Source organism: Vitis vinifera, chromosome 13, assembly GCF_030704535.1.
Source record: "Vitis vinifera cultivar Pinot Noir 40024 chromosome 13, ASM3070453v1".
Taxonomy (NCBI): domain Eukaryota; kingdom Viridiplantae; phylum Streptophyta; class Magnoliopsida; order Vitales; family Vitaceae; genus Vitis; species Vitis vinifera.
In genome coordinates, this window is record NC_081817.1 from 6,822,727 (window position 1) to 6,848,178 (window position 25,452).

Consider the following 25,452-nt stretch of genomic DNA (forward strand, 5'->3'; position numbering starts at 1 on the left):
CTCCCTTGGCTCTGAGAACAGGGACTGATGACCGGAATGAGAGAGAGAGAGAGAGAGATGATCGGATTGAGATATGGCCAGAGAGATTTGGCCGGAATGAGTGATGACCTGAATAAGAGGTGGCCAGAAGGGATTAGGGTTTCAGAAAACTGGCTCTGATACCATGAAGAATTTCTGAACTCCTTTATTGATTGATTATCGGTACACACCATACACATATATATACACAAATGACTGAATAAGAAAGAATCAATCTAGCTTAATTCTCTCCTAAAATTAGGAAACTAAATCATAAGGAAATATCCTAAATGATCTCTCCTTTTTTTATTCCTAAATTAAAGTCCTAACTTTGGCATTATTTCAACATACAGGTAGTGTTATATATTTATATATCAACTTTATGTTCAATCACATTGACTAATGGATGGCTGAGTGCTTTTAAATTACAAAATATAAAAAATGAGCTACCAATAATTGCAGTTATCAATTCCAGTAACAAATAATATGAAGCTTTCACAATTTATCCCCTTTCCTTCTTTTCTGTAAGTTTATTACTGGTGTTGCTATCTCCCTCCTTCAGCCAAAGGGCCCTTGACTTCTGCCTCCAAGAGATTTCTTCGAGGATGGCACAATGATTAAATTCATCTCTGGCAAAGATTAACTAGAAGAATTATGAGGGTTCTTGAGAGGAAGACGGTAAAGGTCTTGATTGAGAGGAAGACCTTCTTGATTAGGCTGGAAGGTGATCAAGGAGGTGAATGGTGTTCGATGACAGAGATAAGTAGAGGCTTGGTTTTTGCATTAGGATTTGAAAAGGAAGCAGTTGGGTGGTTGGTTGAATACTTGAAGAAAGCCATAGCATTGAAGAGTCATATGGGGTTCAACAAAAAATTCAGGGGAAAATGCAGGGCTCATCTGTTGGAAGTTGGCTTCAACAATCATGGAAGGTTCATAAGGATCTCGGAGTTTGCTACCAACAGAAAACCTTCCGTTCTGATCATTCCTGAGGGCGACAAAGGCAGAGGTTGGGAGAGTCTCAAAAAAGCGTTAGATACAATGCTGGTGGTCCCCTATCCGTATGCAGAAGAAAAAGGAAGGAATTTAAGAGGGGAAAGCTGGCCTCACTACAAAGTGGGCTTGATGCACAGATCCTACGCGAAGATAGTTAGTGACGAAGGACCAAGAGGAGGTGGTCTAGTTCCAGTGGGGAGGTGGGCGCGTGCTGTGATATGTGAAAGCAAGTTTGACAGGGAGAATTGGGCTGAGGTTGGAAGATTGGTGGCGAGAAGCTTAGGGAAGAATGGAGTTGTAACGATCGTACCCTTTTCAGCTAGAAAAGGTGTATTTTTTGTTGAAACAACCAAGGAAGCCTTATTCCTCCATGATTTGAGGAAGTTAAGGGTTGGGGAAAGGAACATTATTCAGCTGCGAAGATGGTCGCCGAAGGAAAATGCGGAAATAGACCGGAAATTTAGAGAAGGATGGATCGAATTAAAGGGGTTGCCATTTCACCTATGGTCGGAGGTTCACCTGAAGAAGATTGTGGAGCAATGGGGGTCTGTAAAAGAAATTGATTGGCGGACGCTGAAGTTATTCGATCTCAGCAGGGCGAGATTAAAGATTGTAATGAGGGATAGGGCAATCCTTCCAGCCATGTTAGAGGTGACGGATGGGGATTGGGTGTTCACAGTCGTCGTGGTGGTGGTCGGAGATGAAGAATGACGGAGAGGTAGCGAGAAGGGTGAGTCGACTCGGGTGGCTGTCGCTTCTCACATGGAGACAGGTGGAGGAAGGCGAGGGGAATGCGGCAGATCAACGGAGAAGGGAAGGTACCGTGTCGGGGAGGATAACAGACTTTGGAAGGAGGGAAATAGGGGTAAGGGCTGCCAGATCCCGTCACAGTCTTGTTTGAAAGCAACAGATGGGATGGACGGGATTGGAGAAGGAGGAGTTTGGGCCGGAGAAGATGAGGATATTGCTGATGTGGGCTGTCGGGCCCGAGAGAGGAAGGCCCAGCTGATGGTAAAGACTGATCCAAGTGGAGATGTAATGGGCTACAAGATTAAAGACCTACTGGGCTTGGGCCTAAGCCCAGATGAGGTTACCCCAGTCGTGACAGTGGCGTCGTCACGCGAGGAAGAAGAAGACGCATCTTCTGCAAACGAAAAGGTGAAATCAGCTCCTGGACTCCTCGAGTTTCAGTCGAGTAGGTTAGCGGAGAAGAAGGTGGTGCATGGTTCAAGGAAGCGGTGGTCAACTTTCTTTCCCCCAAGCTCAGAGCATCGACAAGGTATCCGGAGCAATAGCGAGTCCATTTCGCGCGGAAAAATCAAGGTGGACAGCGAAGAGGACCCAAAGACAGATGATTTAGGAGCCGAATCTCAGGCAAACAGAGGACTAAATGCAAGCCCTCTCTTTTCTCCGTGTTTATCAAGGCCGCGCAAGGAAAATATAGGGGAAAGGGACTCGTCGACAAGAAAGGAAGCAGATCTGGAAATGTTTTCATCCAACGAAGATATGGAAGGTTCTTTGGGCCGAGTGGGGTCTGATTCTCGTGGCTCAGCAGCCATGGTTAAGCCTTCTTCGCCAGAAACCAGAGGCAAAGGGCCTAGCTTGATGGGGAACTGTGTTCCGAGGGTTGCGGAAAATCTGGAGGTAACGCCTTCATTTTTTAATTCCATCCACCCATTTATACCCTCTTCTAGTGGCTTCTCTAATTCCCTCTTGAATCCTCCCGTACACATTCAGTGTCCCTCTACCCCCATGTCCCCTGACTCATCTTCTCAATCTCTGGCACCCATGGAAAATCGAGTAAAATCTAAATTTTTTTCCAAAAAAGGCAACGATGAAGGTCATTTTCCGGTTGATATTCCTAGTTTAGAAATGGAAACGGAGGTGATCCAGCCTGCTGATCCTTACCAGATGTCTGAGAGTGCCAATTCTCTCTCAGCTAATTTAAGATTGCCTTGCAAGGAGTCCAGTAAGGCTACAGTCCACTTGGGAGGTATTGCGGGCTCTCCTTCGGGCGAGTTCCAAATAGAAGGACTGTCTCCTAGGAAAATGGCAAAAGTTCGTGAGGTTTTAAAAACTCTGGATATCAAGGTATATTCAAGGAGGAAGAGCAGATGCTCCACAGGATTGTGAGACTATCTGGTTTTGGTTCGGAGATTAGGGTCACAAAGTTTCACATGAAGATAATCAGTTGGAATACCAGGGGTTTGGGTTCAAAGAAAAAGAGAAGGGTGGTCAAGGATTTTTTGAGATCAGAAAAGCCAGATGTAGTGATGTTTCAGGAAACAAAAAAGGAAGAGTGTGATAGAAGATTTGTGGGTAGTGTTTGGACAGCCAGAAATAAGGATTGGGCAGCCCTTCCGGCATGTGGGGCTTCGGGTGGAATTTTGATCATATGGGATACTAAAAAATTGAGCAGGGAGGAGGTAATGTTAGGTTCTTTTTCGGTCTCAATCAAGTTTACATTGAACGGTTGCGAATCTCTGTGGCTATCTGCAGTTTATGGCCCAAACAACTCAGCTCTCAGGAAGGATTTGTGGGTGGAGCTTTCAGACATTGCTGGGCTGGCTTCTCCGCGCTGGTGTGTGGGAGGTGACTTTAATGTCATAAGGAGAAGTTCAGAAAAATTGGGCGGTTCTAGATTAACCCCAAGCATGAAGGACTTTGATGATTTCATAAGTGATTGCGAACTGATAGATTTACCTTTAAGGAGTGCATCATTTACTTGGTCAAACATGCAAGTGAATCCAGTTTGCAAGAGATTAGATCGTTTCCTGTACTCAAATGAGTGGGAACAAACATTCCCTCAAAGTATTCAAGGAGTACTACCAAGATGGACTTCGGATCATTGGCCGATTGTCTTGGAAACTAATCCGTTCAAGTGGGGTCCAACGCCGTTCAGGTTTGAAAATATGTGGTTGCAACATCCTAGTTTTAAGGAGAATTTTGGAAGATGGTGGAGGGAGTTTCAAGGAAATGGGTGGGAAGGGCACAAGTTCATGAGGAAATTACAGTTCGTTAAAGCCAAATTGAAAGTGTGGAATAAGGCTTCTTTTGGAGAGCTAAGTAAAAGGAAAGAAGATATATTATCTGCTTTAGTTAACTTTGATTCATTGGAGCAAGAAGGGGGCCTATCCCATGAACTTTTAGCCCAAAGAGCTATAAAAAAAGGGGAGTTAGAGGAGTTGATTTTGAGGGAAGAAATACACTGGAGACAAAAAGCTAGGGTGAAATGGGTAAAAGAAGGGGATTGCAATTCAAAATTTTTTCATAAGGTGGCCAATGGCAGGAGAAATAGGAAATTCATTAAGGAGTTGGAAAATGAAAATGGCCAAATGATGAATAATTCAGAGAGCATAAAAGAGGAGATTTTAAGGTATTTCGAAAAGCTCTACACGAGTCCTTCTGGAGAATCTTGGAGAGTGGAAGGCTTAGATTGGTCCCCTATATCTGGTGAGAGTGCGGTTAGGTTGGAATCCCCCTTTACTGAAGAAGAGATTTGTAAGGCTATATTTCAGATGGACAGGGATAAGGCTCCGGGGTCGGATGGCTTTACCATTGCAGTGTTTCAAGATTGTTGGGAAGTGATAAAGGAGGATTTAGTGAAAGTGTTTACAGAATTTCATAGGAGCGGAATTATTAATCAAAGCACCAATGCTTCCTTTATAGTTCTGTTACCTAAAAAAAGCATGTCTAGGAGAATCTCAGACTTCAGACCTATTAGCTTGATCACTAGTCTTTACAAGATAATAGCCAAAGTGTTAGCAGGGCGTATAAGAGAGGTACTTCATGAGACCATACACTCTACTCAAGGAGCCTTCGTACAAGGGAGACAAATTTTGGATGCAGTTCTCATAGCCAATGAGATAGTGGATGAGAAAAGAAGATCGGGGGAGGAAGGAGTTGTGTTCAAAATTGACTTTGAAAAGGCGTATGATCATGTGAGTTGGGATTTCTTGGATCATGTGATGGAGATGAAAGGGTTTGGTATTAGATGGAGGAAATGGATGAGAGGTTGCTTGTCCTCGGTTTCTTTTGCAGTCCTAGTGAACGGTAATGCGAAAGGGTGGGTTAAGGCATCTAGAGGTTTAAGACAAGGAGACCCTTTATCACCGTTCTTGTTCACCATAGTGGCAGATGTGTTGAGTAGGATGTTATTGAAAGCTGAGGAGAGAAATGTCTTGGAGGGTTTCAAGGTGGGTAGGAATAGAACAAGGGTTTCCCACTTACAATTTGCAGATGATACCATTTTCTTTTCCAGCTCTCGGGAGGAGGATATGATGACCCTTAAGAATGTCCTGCTAGTGTTTGGGCATATTTCCGGTTTGAAAGTTAATCTTGACAAAAGCAATATCTATGGTATTAATCTTGAGCAGAATCACCTTTCTAGGTTGGTCGAGATGCTTGACTGCAAGGCTTCTGGGTGGCCTATACTTTACCTCGGTCTTCCTCTGGGAGGGAATCCTAAGACGAGTGGCTTTTGGGACCCTGTGATTGAGAGGATATCAAGGAGATTAGATGGGTGGCAGAAGGCATATTTATCTTTTGGAGGCAGAATTACTCTCATTCAATCTTGTCTCACCCATATGCCTTGTTATTTTTTCTCCTAGTTTAAAATTCCCGCCTCTGTGGCAGCAAAAATTGAGAGAATGCAAAGAGATTTTTTATGGTCAGGCGTAGGGGAAGGCAAAAGAGACCATTTGGTTAATTGGGACGTGGTGTGTAAGCCGAAATCGAGAGGGGGATTGGGTTTTGGAAAGATATCTATAAGGAATGTCGCTCTTTTAGGGAAGTGGTTGTGGAGATATCCTAGAGAGGGTTCTGCTCTATGGCATCAGGTGATTTTAAGCATTTATGGATCACATTCCAATGGTTGGGATGTCAACAACATAGTTAGATGGTCTCATCGTTGTCCTTGGAAAGCTGTTGCACTAGTCTACCAAGAGTTTTCCAAGTTTACTCGGTTTGTGGTAGGTAATGGGGATAGAATTCGGTTCTGGGATGACCTGTGGTGGGGGGAACAACCTTTGGGTGTCCAATATCCAAGATTACTTAAGAGTAGTCACGGATAAAAATGCTCCTATTTCATCAATTCTTGGTTCTACCCGCCCTTTCTCTTGGAATTTCACTTTTCGTCGAAATCTTTCTGATTCTGAGATAGAAGATCTAGAGGGCCTTATGCAGTCTTTTGATCGTCTACACATTTCATCTTCGGTTCCAGATAAGAGATCTTGGTCCTTATCTCCTTCAGGTCTTTTCACAGTCAAATCTTTCTTTCTGGCCTTATCCCAATATTCTGAGTCGCCTCCAATTTTCCCTACCAAGTTTGTCTGGAATGCTCAAGTCCCTTTTAAAGTCAAGTCCTTTGTCTGGTTGGTGGCTCACAAGAAGGTTAATACTAATGACTTGCTACAATTGAGAAGACCTTACAAAGCACTTAGCCCTGACATATGTAAGTTGTGCATGAAGCATGGAGAAACAGTAGATCACCTATTCCTTCATTGCTCTTTGACGATAGGGTTGTGGCACAGATTATTTCAATCAGCAAAGATGGATTGGGTTTCCCCAAGGAGCATCTCTGACATGTTAGCTAGTAATTTTAATGGTTTTGGATTTTCCAAGAGAGGGATTGTTTTATGGCAAAACGCGTGCATCGCGTTAATGTGGGTGGTGTGGCGGGAAAGAAATGCAAGGATTTTCGAGGATAAAGCAAGGAATTCTGAGTATCTTTGGGATTCTATTTGTTTTCTTACCTCTTTTTGGGCTTTTTGTTCTAAGGTTTTTAAGGGGATTCCTCTTAATATGCTACAACTTGATTGGTTAGCGGCGTGTAACTAGAGTGTCTACTTTTCTCTTTTTGCACTTTCTTATATTTGATTTCTTGTAGTCTTGTTTTTCTTTGATGGGAGGATTCCTCATCCTTCTTTTGTACCTTCTTTTTATCAATATATTCCTTTGTCGTTTCCTATCAAAAAAAAAAAAAAATAGTTTATCATCTTGCTTGGTTTCTAACCATGTCTAATGCTACCTACCTTCCTTGTACTTGGCTAAACTATCCTTATATAGAAATCTCTTCCAATTACATGAGTTGATTTAATTCATGTTTGCCTATAACTTAAAATTTCTACATCTGTTCATAATTGGTTTTTAAATTTTGCCTGTCCTCTTTTTGTTTACTTTTTAGAAGTCTAGAATCTCTTCTAGGATTGTATAAGATTGCTTACTTCATTGAATGTTATACTTTTTCTGGCAATTTTGAATTTGGGCCCTTTTAGCCATGTATCTTTGTGATATCTGGTTAATCTTTCTACTTGATGCCAGTGTATTCAGACCAGTAATCCAGGATGTGTTAACCTAAATATTTATCTGTTATGTAGAGGTGGTGGTGAATTGTCTACAAGGGACTTGCAAAAGATGGTTCAAGCTTTGCCACAATATAGTGAGCAAATTGAGAAGCTTTCCCTCCATGTTGAGGTTAGTTTCTTTTTTTTTTTACTAGCATCGTATTTTCCAAATTAAATGTGTTGAAACAGTTCTAGTTTCAATCGTTTGACTTGGCATGCCACATTTTGGTTTTAGTTTTAGAACGTCACCAGAACCGAGGACAAAATTCCATAAATGTTGGCAAAGTGTTGCTGGTAATATCTGACATTGGGGTAAGGGTTGGGGGACACAGTGGCAGACTATCATTTCTTTTTCTACAACAATCTTGAGAAATTCCTGAAATATCGATGGAATTTTTCTGGTCACTTTATGTGTGGATTATTGAGGCCATTAGAAGTGGTCTTCTTGGATTTTTTGAACAACTTGGATCCTCTTGGTTAGAGAAGCATTTTGTGTTCCATAACTCTTTCTGCATGTGTTAGTGTGGGCATGTGTGTACGGTGTTTTTAGTTCTCTTACCAGTTCTAGGGTGGTTCTTCAGTACCTCCCACGTCTTGGTTCTGCCCCTGCTCAATTGATGTAATCTATTTAGATTTTTCCTATATTAAAAATTCTTGGATCCTCTTGGTTAGAGAAGCATTTTGTGTTCCATAACCCATTCTGCATGTGTTAGTGTGTGGGCATGTGTGTATGGTGTTTTTAGTCCTCTTCCCAGTTCTAGGGCGGTTCTTCAATAGCTCCCACATCTTGGTTCTGCCCCTGCTCAATTGATGTAGTCTATTTAGTTTTTTCCTATATTAGAAAATTAAATAAATACATGGGAATATTTCTCCCTTTTTTCTGGTAAGGTCATTCTCAATAGCAATTCTGGGAAAAAGTGGAAAAATTATTGCTATATATTGCCGAGAAACCAGGATTAGTAAGGTGAAAGTCATGGTGGTACCAAACTGAGGGGAGCACAATGTCCCACGGTGGTGCTCCACTAGTGACTAGACACTTTATCTTTGACTAAGAAGACTATAAAAAATGGGTTTTACTTGAAGAAATCAGTTGGAGGCAAAAATCTAGGGAAGTGTGGCTGAGAGAGGGGGATAGAAATACGGGTTACTTCCACAAAATGGCTAATGCCCACAGGAGGAGGAATAACGTGGACAGAATCAAGATTAATGGAGCCTGGTGCATAGAGGAGAATGAGATTAGGGAAGGGATTGGCAATGCTTTTAAGGTAATGCTGTCCAGTTCGGGGGATTGGCGTCCTTCTATATCCGGGCTGCAGTTAGAGTCTTTGGATCAGTTGGATGCTAACACTTTGGAGAGCCCGTTCACGGAAGAGGAGGTGTTCAATGCATTGTTGAGTTGTAATGGGGATAAAGCTCCGGGGCCAGATGGACTTTCTATGGCTTTCTGGCAATTTGCTTGGGATTTCGTGAAGGCGGATGTGTTGTGTTTTTTCAAGGAATTCTATGAAAATGGAAAGTTTGTTAAGAGCCTAAATGCAACTTTTTTGGTCTTAATTCCAAAAAAAGTGGGAGCTGAAGATTTGGGGGATTTTAGGCCTATAAGCTTGGTGGGAAGCTTGTATAAGTGGTTGGCCAAGGTCTTAGCCAATAGGCTAAAAAAGGTGGTTGGAAAGGTGATTTCCAAGGCCCAAGGGGCGTTTGTGGAAGGAAGACAAATCCTAGATGCAGTGTTGATAGCCAATGAAGCCATTGATTCGACTTTGAAAAATAATGAGAGTGCCATCTTGTGCAAGTTGGACATAGAGAAGGCCTATGATAATGTGGATTGGACATTTATTCTCACAGTTATGCAAAAAATGGGTTTTGGGGAGAAATGGATCAGGTGGATAAAATGGTGCATCTCCACTGCAAGTTTTTCTGTGTTGGTCAATGGAACCCCTACAGGATTTTTCCAAAGCTCAAAGGGATTGAGGCAGGGTGATCCCCTTTCCCCTTATTTATTTGTCATAGCAATGGAGGACTTTAGTGCTTTTCTCCAAAGGGCTGTAGAGGGAGGCTATTTATCGGGGTGTAGGGTCAAGGGGAGAAGGGGCCCTTATATCCCATTTATTGTTCGCCGATGATACTCTGGTATTTTGTAAGCCGTCTCAAGACCACTTGACTCATCTTAGTTGGTTGCTTATATGGTTTGAGGCCGCTTCGGGGTTGAGGATAAATTTGGACAAAAGTGAACTCATTCCAGTCGGAAGGGTAGAGAATATGGATGACCTCGCTTGGGAGTTTGGTTGCAAAGTGGGTAGCTTGCCGTCCACATATTTGGGGATGCCCTTGGGGGCTTCATTCAAATCAACATCAGTTTGGGATGGAGTGGAGGATCGATTCCGTAAAAGGCTAGGAATGTGGAAGAGACAATACTTATCCAAGGGAGGGAGGGCAACTTTAATTCGAAGCACGTTATCGAACTTACCAATCTATCTTATGTCTTTGTTGTGTTTACCGAGTGTAGTCAGACGGAGACTAGAAAAGATTCAAAGGGATTTCCTTTGGGGTGGGGGGAATTTGGAGCGAAAGCCTCATCTTGTAAGATGGGAAGTGGTGTGCTTAAGTAAGAAGAAAGGGGGCTTAGGGGTAAAAAACCTATCAATTCTCAACAAGGCTCTTCTTGCTAAATGGAATTGGCGGTTCGCTAATGAAAGAGAAGCTTTATGGAATCAAGTGATTAGAGGGAAATATGGAGAAGAGAGAGGGGGTTGGTCCTCTCGGGAAGTGAGAGAGGCTCATGGCTTGGGGTTGTGGAAAGGGATACGGATGAACTGGGAATTAGTGAGCAATAGGTTGGTCTTCATTGTTGGTAATGGAAGGAGGGTGAGGTTTTGGAGGGATAAATGGTGTGGGGATTCTCCTTTGTGTTCGTCCTTCCCGTCTCTATTTGCTTTGACTAATGATAAGGAAGAAAGTGTGGCAAATGTTTGGGATTCTTTGGCGGAGGGGGGTTGGGGGGGATGGAATCCTTGCTTTGTAAGAGCTTTCAATGATTGGGAGGTAGAGGAAGCGTCAAGTTTTATGGAGCGGTTACATCATAGCAGAGTTATTGAGGATGTGGAGGACAGGGTATCCTGGACTGAAACTAAGAGTGGGAAATTCTCGGTTAAATCTTTTTACTTGGCTATTGAGGCGGGGGGTTCGGCTCGGTTTCCTTCAAGCCTTATTTGGAATGCGAATGTGCAGCCTAAGATTAGTTTTTTTGCATGGGAGGCTACATGGGGCAAAGCACTAACCTTGGACAAGATGCAGAAAAGAGGATGGGCTTTGGCAAATAGATGTTTTTTGTGTCTTGAGAATGAGGAGACCATAGACCATCTCCTTCTTCATTGCTCAAGAACAAGGGTCTTATGGGATCTTCTTTTTACTATTTTGGGGGTATCTTGGGTGTTGCCTTGTTCTGTTAAGGAAACCCTTCTAAGCTGGCATGGTTCTTTTGTGGGCAAAAAGCGTAAGAAGGTGTGGAGAGCGGCTCCTCTGCACATTTTTTGGACGGTTTGGAAGGCGAGGAATTGTTTGGCTTTCAAGGATGATATGGTGTCAATTCAAAGATTGAAATACTCCTTTATTTTTTCTCTTTGGGCTGAAACAAAATTGTTTATAATTGATTGCCCCTTAACTATAGCTAATTTTATTGATTGGATGGGCGCTAATTAGGATTGTATGTTGGGACTCTATGTTCTTTTAGCTTTTTCTTGATGGAGGGTGTATAGGTTTGTATATCTTGAGTCGCCTTCTTGGTGTCTCTTTTTTAATAGAATACCTTTTACCTTTAAAAAAAAACATATGGAGACATATGAGTGGCATGTTAGAAATTACTTGGATATTTTTTTCTCACCTCATGTGGGAAGTCATTGCAGTAATGTAACTCCTCACCTCTTGGAAGCAAGGATGATGGTTTGAACTCCATAAACCTCTATCTGATACTAACATGCATTGGCTTGGTTTAATTTCTTTTTTTGTGTTAGATGTAAATCATTTGTACATAAAGCAATAATAATTTTTTATGCCTATTAGGGGGAAAAAGGAAAAGTATGCTGATTTGACACTAAAGGGACACAAAACAAACTTCACAACTGAAGGAAATCAAAACAAATAACAACCTAAGACTGCTATAGAACTCAAGGGGGTTAAAGGTCCTTGACAAAAGATACCAAGTATTTGGCCCCTTGCATGGCTAAATACTCCCTTCGTAGTTGGCAATGCCTAGCACCTAAGAAAAATAACATCTTATGTATGTAGCAACATTAGTAATTAAATAGATTCCTGCATCATACTTTCATTAGCCTCTTTTCTCTCTTGGACATCTATGAGATGATAATACTAGAATTATCCTCAACCCACAATATGAAAGAATCAAAGCTTTGGCCCACATCATACCCTCTAAAAGAGCTTGACTCTTTTTCCTCAATAACTAAACCCTTTCCTACTACTTTAGGAAATGCTTGGAAGTACTATACAATAATGGTCTCTAAACACTCCTCCAATTCCAAGTTGTCCTAATTAGCCGAGGAGCACTCATCAAAACTAAATTATATAGGGCCCACTAAAGGTGGATACACTTCTCAATCTAGATATCATAATTTGTTGCATATGCAATCTTTTTATAATATTTTGACTCCAAATGATGCATTATTGCTTGTTCTAACTATTCCTCATCTTCATGTCAAATTTTCATGTTTGATTGAAGCTTGATCATTCTTCCAAAAATTGAACGATTCCATTACTTTGCTAGTATAGATATTGACAAAGATATATATATATGTATCTAACGTACAAGAGAAGGATGAGGGATCCTCCCTAAAAAATACAAGAATTTGATCATAATATGATTGAAGCTCCTTTGCCATACAAGGAAACCTATACAAAAATTAATGGCTATATATTAATACTGAACAAAGCTCCTCTCATTGTTGTCTAAACCTTTTGAATTATAGACCAAACACCAATTAAGTTGAATAACATTAAGAGGAGTGCCTTTAAAAATATTAGTACAAGAGGCCCATAAGGAGGAATAGAAGTGAAGTAAGTCTCACAATGTCTCTACCATCCTCTACTTTTCCTCAAAGATCATAGCATTTCTCTCTTGCCACATGATCTAAGGCAAAGTGAGGCAAGCGATATACAAAAAAATCTTGCCTTTAATGCCAATCCTCTAAAAGAAATGGTCATCATGTCTCATGTACCCTTAGGCGGAACCTAATCCATCTTGGCTAGACTAAATAATTTGTGCTATAGCCCCAGATTTCTCAGACAATGCAGAAATAGATGGTCAATTGACTCTCCACTCCCCATATATGAGATGCACTAATTAGGACTAAGGGATTTGCAAGTTTTTCTCAATTGTAGCATGTCATTGGTGTTCACCTTCTTGTTTGCCACTAACCATGCAAAAATCTAAACCTTAGATGGGACTTTGTATTTCCATACAAATTTAACTAGAAACAAAGGAATTGGAACTGATAAATTAGATAAGGCCAAAAAGAAAGATTTTATCAAGAATAAACTTGAAGTGGATAATGATCAAGCTCTTGTGTCTAGGATAGAAGGAGACAAATGCTCTAGAGTGAGTGAAGACACAAGTCTTTCAAGGTTCTAAATTTCCAAATTCCTGTTGCAACAAAAGTTTAGGTTCCAAGAAAAAGAAGAAGAAGAAGAGTTATTAAGGATCACTGAAATGGGGAGATTTTTTAAAGTGATAACACTATAAAGATCTGCAAATTGTCAACATAAGGGTTGATTTCCACACCACAAATCTTCCCAAGAACAAATTCTTTCCCTTTCGCCCAACACAAAACAGGTATGTGGAGAAAAATCTTGGAAAACCTATACAATGGCCTTCCAAGGACAATGATGTAACCATCTAACCAAAATGTTGGCGTTCTATCCATTAAGATGTGTCCCATAAATACTTGAAATGACCTTATGCAAAAAGGGTGTAACTTTCCCTAGGGAACCTCCATAGGCACTTCTTTGAAAGAGCACGATTCCTTGGAGCAGTCTTCCCAAACCCCAATCTTCCAAACTCCTTTAGCCTACACACTATGTATTTTTTTTACCTTCCTAGCCCCCATCCAAAGAAAATCCCTTTGCAATTTCTCAATCTTTGAAGCTAATGTTGGAATCTTAAACAAAGATAAGAAATAACTTGGGGTATGAGACAAACAAAATTGAATTAGAGTCATTCTTCTCCCTATTGACAAAAAAGCTTTTTTTTTTTTCCATCCATCTAGTCTCCTTGAGATTCTATCCATCATTGGATCCTAGAAGCCACTTGCGAACAGATTCCCTCTTAAAGGAAGACCTAGATAAGATAAAGGTCAATTTGAAACTTTATAGTCAAGCATTGAAGCTCATCTAGAGACCCAATCTCAACTTGTATTGATACCAAAGATAATGCTCTTGTCTATAGTAATTCTAAGTCTTGAAATTGGCCCAAAAACCAATAGGATTAGCTTGAGGTTTTGCTAGTCTTCCATAAAGGCTCTGAAGAAAAAAAAAATGGTGTCATTTGCAAATTGCGAAAGAGATACTCTAGTTTACCCTTGCCCACTATAAAGCCCTTTAATAAATCACTATCTTCTGCTTTGAGCATCATCCTACTTAAGATATTAGCTGCAACGGTGAAAAGAAAAAGGGAAAGAGGATCCCCTTGTCTTAAACCTTTGGTTGCCTTAACCTATCCTTTGGTATTTCCATTTATTAGTATTGCAAAACTTGCTGAAGATAAGCAGCTTCTCATCTAAGACCTCCATTTTGTGTTAAATGCTTTTCTCTCAATGTGATCTAGAAAACCCCCGTCCACATGATAATAGGCCTTTTCAAAATCTATTTTAAAGACTACCACTAGGATTGGAATATATTTTTATATGCTAAAAACTGGACTTTTTAGGGATAGACATTATTGTGGCAATTCTATTATTTGTGTGAAGCCCTTCTAGGTTTGTTCTCTAAATGTAGATATCATTCAACAGTTAATCAAAACTTCAAATAAGTTAAACTGCATTTATTTTCTTTAACCATGAGAAGCACAAATATAACTTGTTTAAATTTCTCGCCAAGTAGATTGCTAGATTTTGCTAATCTTTCATTTGATTACTTCTAGGAATTGTGAGAAGAGAAAAGAAATTATTGAATGTGAACTTTTTCCTTCACTTTAGAGTCTTGCTATGGTCAGGCATACAATAATGCCGAAAGTATTGGTGATGGTGGGAGTCAGGCACATTGGAGAAGATTCCTATTATAGACCAACTATGAGGAGAAGATGGTCCTTGGGAGACAGATGGAGTCTAAAGATGTTAGAGCAGACAACCTACCATATTGTTATTCATTGTGGCAAACCTGGGTTGGAATCTTTTGCTCACAATTTTTGGGTTTCAGCAGGTTCTTCTTGGGACAAATAAAAATCTTCTGTTGAATTGGCATGTGAGGAATTGGATAAATAGAGAAAGAAGGTGTTGGAATTGGCCACAATCTGAGAAATCTTCACTCAGATGAGGCAATTCTGTTTTGTTTGGTTGAGATGAATTTTCATTTTTATAGACCCTGAAAAGACATGAAGATAATATTTAAGTTTCAATTTCTTTTCCTTATGCATGTTACATTAGCCAACGAATGAAACATAATAATTTTGACTAAGTTATCAACACACTGTAGTGTGTGATTGCAAAATTCCCAAGAAGCCCACTTTTGTTGTGACATAATATGGAGGAACAAGTCTTCAAGCTAAAATTGTTGTATTCATCCAGATTGCTGGAAAAATCAACAGAATTATTGGGGAGATGGGGCTTCGAGAACTTGGGCAACTGGAGCAGGACCTTGTGTTTGGAGATGCAGGAACAAAAGAAGTAATTAATTATCTGAGAACAAAACTGGTGAGAACCATATAGTGAATAAAAGTGGATGCACCTTACACATTTCCACTCTGTCTTATTAAATAAAAATACCTTTGAAATGCAGGATGCCACCCGTGAAAATAAGCTGCGTTTATTGATGATTTATGCAGCCATTTATCCTGAGAAGTTTGAGGGTGACAAAGCTTCCAAGTTGATGAAGGTATGTTTCTGTCAATATTTCCTTTTTTATTTTTTCCAACATAATTGCAATCTCTTGTCCCCGTTTTGAAGTTTCAGTGAATTTATGTTTAATCATCAACTTGCTCAATCTGGAGCCATTTATCTGAGGACATATGCTTACAGTTCCATTTCCAACAGCCTATGCACATCCTTTCAGTTTTCTCCTTGCCAATGTCACAGTGTTCATGCATTGTTGTCTTGTGGAATTATATTTTTATGATAAGATTATTTCAATCCATGAACCTTATATTGAATAAATTATCAGTTCTAGGCCCCAAAAAACTAGTCCTTATTTAGAGTTCTAAGAAAGTTCGGCGCTGGTACAGCTATTTGTTGTTGTATGATTGTCAATGAGAAAAGATCTTATAATTATTCACATGTGTTGGATACAAATATGCATTCAATGTAGTTACTCCAGCCATTTGAAGTGTACATGTGTAGCACTTCAAAAATAGCTACTTGAATACAATAGTCTAATACATGAGGCAATGATTTTGGTGAGAATTATTCATGTACTAGAGATGTGCTGTCATGTTGCTAATGACTGGAAACTTCTTTCGCCATTCAGTAGATCATCAATCACTGTACAAATTTCATGATATAAATTGTAACTGAGCCTCCTTATCCATCCAATCTCTTTCCTATTTAAATTTATATTGCTGCAAAAGTGGAATTTTGTATGTTGAGATTTAAGGGAAGTTACTATGTCAATTACAGGTGATTTTTTATTTTTTATTTTTTTTATTGGTAAACAGAGCAAATATATTAAAAGCACTAGAAAAAGGCGCACAAAGTACACTTGGAACTCCCTTAAAAGGCTGCCATCCCCACAGTCTTTTCTAACCCCTCTGAACTTCTGCAGCACCCCCATCACCGCCACATTTCTCTGACAATTCAGCTGCAGGAAAAGCAGGGCCAAAGGCTGCACCCACACCTACCCTCTTCCTCCCCTCTCCAGAGAGCGACACGCTACCACCTGCAGACTGCTCTATATCGACTATTTCCTTACTCCCATTGCAGCGTGTGGATCTCTCCCTTCATCTCCCCTAATCTTTAGCTCAAGGCCCCCACTGCTACTACTCTTCGGGACCACAACTGAAAACCTAGGAGTAGCTTCCCACTATAGTTGGATGGAGAAACTGGACAACCCCACTAGGACCTGTAATGAACCAGGCAAACCTTTATCGTCTGATTTAACTAAAATCCTCGCCCACTGCAAGTGTGAGAGCATAGCAGTGTCTTCGTCCACAGCTAGAAATCCTCCGCAACAGTCCCCGAGCTTCTTAAACACCTCCTGACTCCAGAAATGCAGAGGGAGTCCCAGGACTCTCACCCACAACTCCTTTGGTACCACACCCTTAAGAAAACACCCAACTTCGGGGTTCCACCTTTCCAGGTGCACGATTTTCCCCTTAAGCCTCTTTGACCCTCTTGCAAGAACCCTCTCTGCCTCGGATCCATCCTCAAACTCAAAAAGAAACAGACCACCCCCTAGTGCTGAAATCTTCAAACCCTTTTTCAATGACTAAAGGTTAGTCACCCAATTTCTCAGCGAAAGCAAGTCTGGCTTAGATTTAGGATCCTCTTCAAACTTCCCAACTGGACAACAATTCAACTGGTCCAGTCTGCTTTGAACGTCCCACTCCCCAATTTGGACCCAAACTGCCTCTCCCACCATGCGCAGATCCTTTTTTACTGCCTCCACATAGGAGCCTTTCTTAGAATCCACCAATGAACTTCTCCACTTCTCTGTAGTGGAGCCAACAATCTTCGTCTCTGCCTTAAGAACGACCTCTAGAAGGTGAAGCTTCTCCACCAAGACATTCCACCCCCTAAGGAAACCTCTCCCATCAGGGAAGACCAAGGAAAACCTCTTACCCTCCTCAGCAAGCACATAACAGAATGAATCTCCCCACCCCATTTGCACAGCGCTCCAACCTAAATCCCTCCCTCCATCCTCCCAAACTTTGCACCACCTCACCGCTCCTTCATTTCTACAACAAGATTCCACCCCTTCCAGTCAAGAAGAGAAACCTCTGCTTCTTTCCACAATGACGCCCTTCATCTTCCCTTCCACCAACTCAACACAAAGATCAAAAGACTTTGAATCTACTACAAACCAACACCTTCCGCCTCTCGAACTCATTTTTTCATTTTTCCAATCATACCCCTAGTAGTCTTTTTCAATAACAGGTGTAATAGGTTGTAAACATCCTCATTTTGTGAATCTCCACACCTCCAATAGTGGAATTGATTTGGAAATGTATGGCATTTTCATTTGATGTGTCTGGTATTGGACTTTGTTTTATATCTATCTTATATCTAAAGCTAGCAGGTTGTGATCTCTCTATAAAGACCAAAGCTTGTCAAAGTACTTCCTAAAATTTTATTCCAAGCAATATGTTATGAAAATATCGTATCCCAACTGTTTTGTTGGCTCCTATGAGGCAGGAAAAACTATGAAATTTATGAAACATCTTTTGTTTTGAAGAATTTGAAGAATTGGAAGGAACAAAGAGAATAACAATTTCCTTGATGTCATTCTGTACAAGCCCACATATTTATACAAATATTCCTAGCATTGAAAATAGGAACCTTCCTAACCTAATTATATCAAATCCCTTTGATTATGGGATTGTTCTAATTCTCTCCTTAATTCCAGAATTATACAAATTATACAACTATGACTTTCCTTCTTCCACACTCCCTCTTAAGCTGGTGAATAGATGTTTTCCATTCCCAGCTTGGATACATTTACTTGAAATATTGTACTGCTTAAACCTTTGGTGAGTACATCTATCTATTAGTGGTCAGTAGATACATGAGGAGTATAGATCAATCTGCATCCGTGTATGCTTCAAGTACTAGCCCTGAGGTTCATTTAAATAAGATGTCCTTTCCTAGAGACCCTTTAAGATATTGTAGCACTTGGTTAACAACTTGTAAATGAACGTCTTTTGGAATGTGCATGAACTGGGTAATCACACTCACAACATATGTTATATCCGATCTTGTGAGAGAGAGATAAATAAGTCTCCTTACTAGACATTAATACATCTTTCTATATATAACAACATCTTCCTCAACCTTTCCAAGCTTATGATTAGGATCCATTGGTGTGCTTGCTGGCCTATATGACAACTTTTCTGTTTCTTTGAGAAGGTTTGTTATATATTATGTTGAGAAATAAAATTTTTTTGCTTAGAATGTGCAACCTCAATTCCTAGGAAGTACTTCAACCTTCCTAACTCTTTAATCTGAAATTCCTTGGTCAAGACCTTAAGGTCTATCTCTCTTTTTCATCATTTCCCGTCATGATGATGTTGTTTACATATACCAGAAGAGCTGCCAAGGATAACGGAATTTTGACCACGTTCATTTTTGCAATTAGGGCAAATGTCGCTAAATAATCGACACCATATGTGATGTAGGACAACCCTAGGATGGTTGCCTACACTCAAGGGTAGGTGGACTAGGGTTTTATTTTTTAGGGTGTAAGGAGAGGAACAAGGAATAAATTTTATGATAGAGAAAATTATAAGATAAGAAATAGAGAGAAAGAAGAAACAATGAAGAAAAGATGGAAAACCTTAGAGTCTCACTAAGGCCTTCTAGAAGTCTCACCTAGAAGAAAATCAATGGAGTCTCACCATTGAGGGTTGCAACCTTGCAATGAAAGAAAATATAATATTATTCATATCAATTCACCTCTTTAATTTACATTGATTAGCCTATTTATAGGCTTCTCTAAGAAATCCAAAGTCTACTAGGACTCTAATAACCTATTATGATTCTAATTTTAATTATAACATCCAAAGTTTATTAGGACTCTAATAACCTATCATGACTCCAATTCTAATTATATTATAACTCAACTAGCTAATCCTAATTAGACTCCAATAAATACCAATCCCAATTCAATTCTAATTAATATTAATCCTACTTAAAGTTTACTTAGGTCTTCCCTTTCTTCCTTGAATAAACTTTAAAAGGCTTTATCCCATCAATATGTCTTAAGTATATCCTTTTAGCCACCAATCTTACCTCTCTAATGACCCATCCACTCTATATTTAATAGTATAAACCCACTTACATCCCATTGCCTTTTTTCCTGCATGAAATCTAACAGCTCCCAAGTTTTATTCTTCCCTAAGGCTTCCATTTCTACATTCATGACTTGTTTTCAATTTTCATTAGATAAAGCCTCATATAGAGTGGTAGGAATGTGAATATTGTTCAAACTTGTATGAAAACTTTTATAGGACTAAGACAACCTTTTGAATTACACAACATAGGAAATTGGATACAAAGGACATTTAGTGCATTCCTTCGTTCTCTTCTTGATAGCAATAAGGAGGTTCTAATCTATGTTTTTTCCAGACTAAAGTTCCGACTCTGTTTGTAAGGGAGGATGAGAAACCGTTACCTTATTTCTGGAAGTTGATTCAAATTCTTGGACTTGTATAAGTCTAGAGATTGCAATTTTCCTCCTTTAGTCCTATTATTCGATCCTTAGGAGCAACCATAGTCTTACCAGTTTGTTCAATAATGGATTTAAGGGATGATACAAATGACTCAGGTTTAGAGAAAGAGGGTACGAATATTGGATCAGTCACTTTGGAAAGGTCAATGAGAAAAGAACCGAAATCCTTATCTTCATCCTTATCTTCCTTGATGGAATTCTTCCCTTGAAGATAAAGAATGGGAAAATAAGACTCAGTTTTGTTAAAAGTAACATCAGTTGAGACAAAAGTTTTTTTGGAGGGTGGATGGTATATTTCCCTATTGAGTTGAAGAATATCTCACAAAAATATATTTGACAGCTCTTGAATCCAATTTTCCCTTGTTTTGATCACTGTGAACATGAATAAAGGACACACACTCAAATATCTTAGGAATGAGATGGTTGGTGGTTCTTATAATGTGATAAAACATTGAGAGTATTTCCATGGGACTTCTGAAACCTAAGGTTTTGGAAGGTAATTGGTTTATGAGATGTATGGTAGTTAGAACGACTTCGCCTCCAATAAGATTTAGACACATGTTTTTGGAACAAAAAAACTCATATTGCATAAGTAGGTGACCATTTTTCCTCTTAGTAACTCCATTTTGTTGTGGGGTGGTTATATACAATGACTAATGAATTATTCCTTCAAGTTGAAAATATATAGTTAGGACTTGATTGAAATAATCTCTGGTCTTGTCAAATCGAAACCTCTTGATTTCGACACCAAATTGGTTTTTGATCATGTTATGGAAATTTAGGAAAACAAAACTCATAAAATTTTGGTTTAAGTAAGAAGATCCAAGAGACTTTAGTACAATCATCAATGAAAGACATAAACCAGCGTGCCCCAGATATATTAGGGATAGTAAAAGAACCCCAAATATCATTATGAATTGGATGAAAAGGATCTAAACTTCTTTTATTACTGGGTGGAAAGGTTGTACACTTGTCTTTGACTAGTTCACATATATCACAATGAAAACTCTCAACATCTAATATCCTAAATAGAGAAGGATTCAAGATCTTAAAAGTTTTAAACAATGTATATCCAAGTCTATGATGATGAAGCCAAATTTTTCTTTATTGAGGTGATAGTGCTCAGAAAGAAAAGATAAGGATGACTTGCTTGGTGTCTCAAGGTAGTATAGCCTGTTCTGTTCCTTAGCAAATTCAATCATCTTCCTCAAATCTTGATCTTGAAATACAGTGAATAGTGTAAAAAATCACATTGCAACCCAAATCTTATGTAAGCTTTTGTATAGAGACAAGATTAGTAAACAACTTTGGAACATGTAGCACATTTCTAAGTGTGAGTGGGAGACTAATTTGGACATCTCCTATACCTATAATGGTGGTTAATGAACCATCATCTATGACTATTTTCCTATTATTTGGACAAGGGTTATAGTTGTTAAATTTGCGTGAGGAATGAGTTATGTGATCTGTACCATCTGAATCTATAACCCACGAATTGATAAAGGTTTCAGCTAAGACTTTCAATTCAATGGAAGTAAGAAACTTACCTAAAAGTTCCAGTGAACAGGTACCTAAAAGTTTCTCAAAAGATCCCAACAAAGTTTGCAGTTTTTCAATCTCCTCCTGGTTAAATCCGCCTTGTTCCAAGGATCTTTCTTTGATTGGTTGTATAAAATACAAGTGTGCTTGCCCTTTATCATGGTTAGATGTTGATGGCTCGCCATGGAGTTTCCAGCGTTGCTCTTGTGTATGCGTTGCCTTTTGACTATAAGTGCACCATAAGCTATCCCTGTTATGATGGTTTGTGACCCTTGATCGATCAACCCTCTTGTGATCAACAATGCCTGCCTTCTAATCATTTCCCTTGTTAACAACAATATCTAAGCCTTTCAAATTCTGAGGTTCGAGCATGATCTTCTCCTGCTTTCTTTTGCTCGAATAATGGAGATAGTCTCATTTAAAGTTAGAAGCTCTTTGCTAAGTATTTGAACTCTAACTTAAGTCAAACTCAACAGTGAGACCAACTAAAAAAATCATAGGTTTGATCCTTTTCAATACAATTCTTTAGGATTTCTGCATCCTTAGGGCATTTTGTCTCAATGCATCGAAAGTGATCGAGTTCTTACCATAGATTTTTCAGCATATTGGCCTACTCTGTGACTTTTATTTCCTTGTTTTGCGGCTTTGGTCTTGACTTTTATTTTGTAAACTTGGTTTGCATCTAGTGCCTTTAAGTATGTCTGGTGAACTGCATCCTAGATGTCTTTGGCAGTGATTAGGAACATACAGATGTCACCAATTTCAAGCATTATGAAGTTCCACAACCATCCCATAATCATTGAGTCTTGCTTGTCCCAAGCATCAAATTAAGGGTCCCCTCTCTTTGGTCAAGTTCCCAGGAGATGACTTAATTTTGCTTTTCCCTTTAGAAAGGTATGAACAAGTTGTGACCATTTCAAATAATTCTTCCCATTAACTTGGCATGTTGCTTGAATATTCTGCAATTCTCTTATGGTGTGACTTGTTATCACTTCCTCAGATTGAGTGGTGATAGTGGGAGTTTCTAATGCCTCAAGACATTTCCTTTTTTCTCTTTTTTTTTTTTTTCTTTTTCTTTTGGTTAAAATATAAAACACTCTTTGAAGGTTAAAATATAAAACACACTCTGAAGGTTAAAATATAAAAAATCATGAAAACTCTTATGAAAATAGGTTTCCCAAAGCCACACACATTCTCCTTTGCTCTAACCAAAAATCCCCTACTCAGACATTGATATTAGAACCAATTCTAATACCTATAGAGATGGCAGTCCTAAGCCAAAAGTCTCTCCATCCTCTCCTTATAGTATTCCAAAGTCCTACTCCACAAGGCTCTCCAACCTCTCTTTGGATCGTCACCCATCATCACTCACCCTAAGTTTGACAACTATGATATTCTTCCACATGCAACCTTTACAACATTTCTCCACAACCATTTGCTAAGAAGGGCTTTGTTGGGAGTTTCAAGCCTTCTTAAACCAAACTGACCCAGATTCTTTGCCTTACTATCCATGCCCCACTTCACAAGATGTATCTTATTGCCCAAGGACTTTTACCTCAAAGGAAGTCTCTTTGAAGTTTCTCCAGTCGATGCTTCAGTCTTTGGAATGACAAACAATGATATATTACAGATTTGCAGGCTAGAGAGAGTGCTCTACCCAAATCCCATTTGTTCCAGAACAAAAAGAAAAAACTTCCAACTCACATGATCACACACTTTTTTTAAATCTAATTTGTACACCAACCTTGCATTTGAGCTCCTCTGCGGAACCTATTGCCTTGCTATCAGAATAGCATCTAAAATCTGTCTGCCCTCCCCCGGGCATTTTTAGATTCCAGCATCACCTTTCCCATGGCCAATTCTTTTTAACCCTTGAACCTGTAGGGTCCTTTCTGGATTACTGAAGCAAACATTTTTATTTAACTGGCCCCTGATCTATGATGCATCTGCTTTTTCTCCTCTGTTGTGTGTGTATATGTATGTGTTCTCTTTAATTACCAAGAATGTCATTTAGTTATGTACACCAATTCCACTGTGTATTTCTTTTCTCCAAATCTCAGTTAGCAGGATTATTATCTGATGATATGAATGCTGTCAACAATATGAGATTGCTGGAGGGATCATCAGATGCCAAGAAAAGCACAATCGGAGCCTTTTCTCTGAAATTTGAAGTGCCTAAGGTAAATGTACGTCTTATATTGAAATGCTGAAAGTGACTCTGTTTAATGAATTTCTGTCTTGAAAAATCACTTCCCTTTTCCCCCTTTTTCTATTATTAGAGGAAGCATGCAGCTAGAAAAGAGCGTAAAGGTGAAGAAGAAACGTGGCAGCTATCACGATTTTACCCAATGATAGAGGTAAATTTAAGATATATTGTACCTCTAAGATATATTCCTTTCTTTTTAAATTTGTCGCCAATGTCCATATTTGAGAAGAAATGGGTCTCTTTATCTATTAGCCCTCCTTTGTGCACTGTAATTTAATGTGTGAAAGTTTCCCACGGTTGATTTCTTCCTCATTTTTAGAGCCCTTCCGTATAGAGTTGTGCACCTTATCTACTTTTTATCAAATGCATTATCAGTATCTTAAATTGCCTAGTCTTTTGCTTATCATTTAATTACAGAAATGCAGGAAGCACAAATGCATAAAGCATCAAAATTGGGCACATTGCTCCCTGAATGTAATGTATTCAGTATTCTAGTGTTGGTATCCATGGATATTTTGGACTCCAAATTACTAATATTTGTGCCATCTTTCCTTTTTTTTTTTTATTTTATTTTAAAAAAAGGCTTAATTTCATTTTAATGAGTATTTTAGATTGGCAGAAATGATTAGTGTATATTGATACGTTGAGTAGGCCATAAGCTTGATGCACTTTTAATCAGATTGCTGCTTCTTGTCTATGGAAAGCAAGGCAGATGATAGGGAATTTTCTTTTATATCTTTTGGATGAACTTTTGTGGCCTTTTTTTTGTTGAAGTTTGTAGATTTTTTTTTTCTTTTTTCTTTTGTGATTTTTGTGTTGTTGGCTCTTTAGTTTATTTCTTTTCTCAATATTCGAGAGCACCAAGCTGTATTCTCTTGTGTTTGTGCTGTTTTATTAAGGAAGCAGAAAGCTCCTTCTTGTTTTCTTTCTCGTTGCTGAGTGAAGAAAATAGTTGTGTCCAAACAGGTCTGTATTACTGCTAACATTGAGGGCACTGTTTGTAGTTTTAAATCCATGGTTTGCTAGTCAGCTTGTTTCAGTATCTTTCTGCACTAGTGTGCCTCAACATACCCCTAGTGCAGATTACTTTCACATTTGGGCCAAATTGTATTTAGGTGAGGAGGGTTTCTCCCTTATAGGCTTCCTGGAGTGGGTAGCATCCACTTAAGGGGAGGTGATTCTTTTTGTCTTTGTTTTTTGAGGCCCTAGCCGCCTTGTATACTCCTTGTATGCTCTGTGGCGTTCCGCCTCTCTTTTAATGCATATCCTTTTACTTATCAAAAAAAAATATAGTTTATGGTGTCTTTAGCTTTTGTTATCTTGAGAATCTCTCTCTTGGAGGTCACTAGACAAAGTGGGTAGAGATGCTCCATTTGAATTCCATAAATCAGGTTGATTGGCTTTTGTTTTTTCCTGATTTGCTTTGGCACTTCGTTTGGGGGATATTTCCTATGTACTTAGTCCTTTAGTATACTTAGTATTTGCTTTCAAAGAAAAGCAACATAGCCCTAATCACATAGCAGTCTGAGGTTTGTCTTCTCCACAGCATTCTAAATTATTGTTTATTTTCCTTTTTCTTAGAGAAGGGGAGCATAACGTTAAAACTCGTTATTTTGATGATATAGATAGGGGGAAAGAAAGTTTCTTTGAGAAGTTCATGGTTCTTAAACATGTTTTGCTCATCTCTGGCATCTCTTACAATTGGAACACTAGATTCTCAAAACATATCTTGCTCATCTTTTAATGATTTCT

The 25,452-nt window shown here is 39.1% G+C and overlaps 1 protein-coding gene across 6 annotated transcripts in view; it reads left to right on the forward strand.

Annotated features, from left to right (window-relative positions):
• LOC100258197 (SNARE-interacting protein KEULE) overlaps positions 1 to 25,452 on the forward strand; it is a 67,389-nt gene that overhangs the window by 36,118 nt on the left and 5,819 nt on the right. For 4 of the 6 annotated variants that reach the window (XR_009467236.1, XR_009467235.1, XM_010660044.3 and 1 more), the window contains 5 exons: positions 7,389 to 7,485; positions 15,146 to 15,271; positions 15,357 to 15,452; positions 23,555 to 23,674; positions 23,774 to 23,851. Coding sequence is in view for 3 of the 6 variants with exons in the window: in XM_010660044.3 (XP_010658346.1) it covers positions 7,389 to 7,485; positions 15,146 to 15,271; positions 15,357 to 15,452; positions 23,555 to 23,674; positions 23,774 to 23,851 (517 nt within the window). In the remaining 3 variants the exon portion in view is untranslated. Of the gene's footprint in view, positions 1 to 7,388; positions 7,486 to 15,145; positions 15,272 to 15,356; positions 15,453 to 23,554; positions 23,681 to 23,773; positions 23,852 to 25,452 lie in introns of all 6 variants that reach the window. The other 2 variants (XR_787123.3, XM_010660043.3) reach the window with 1 other exon arrangement.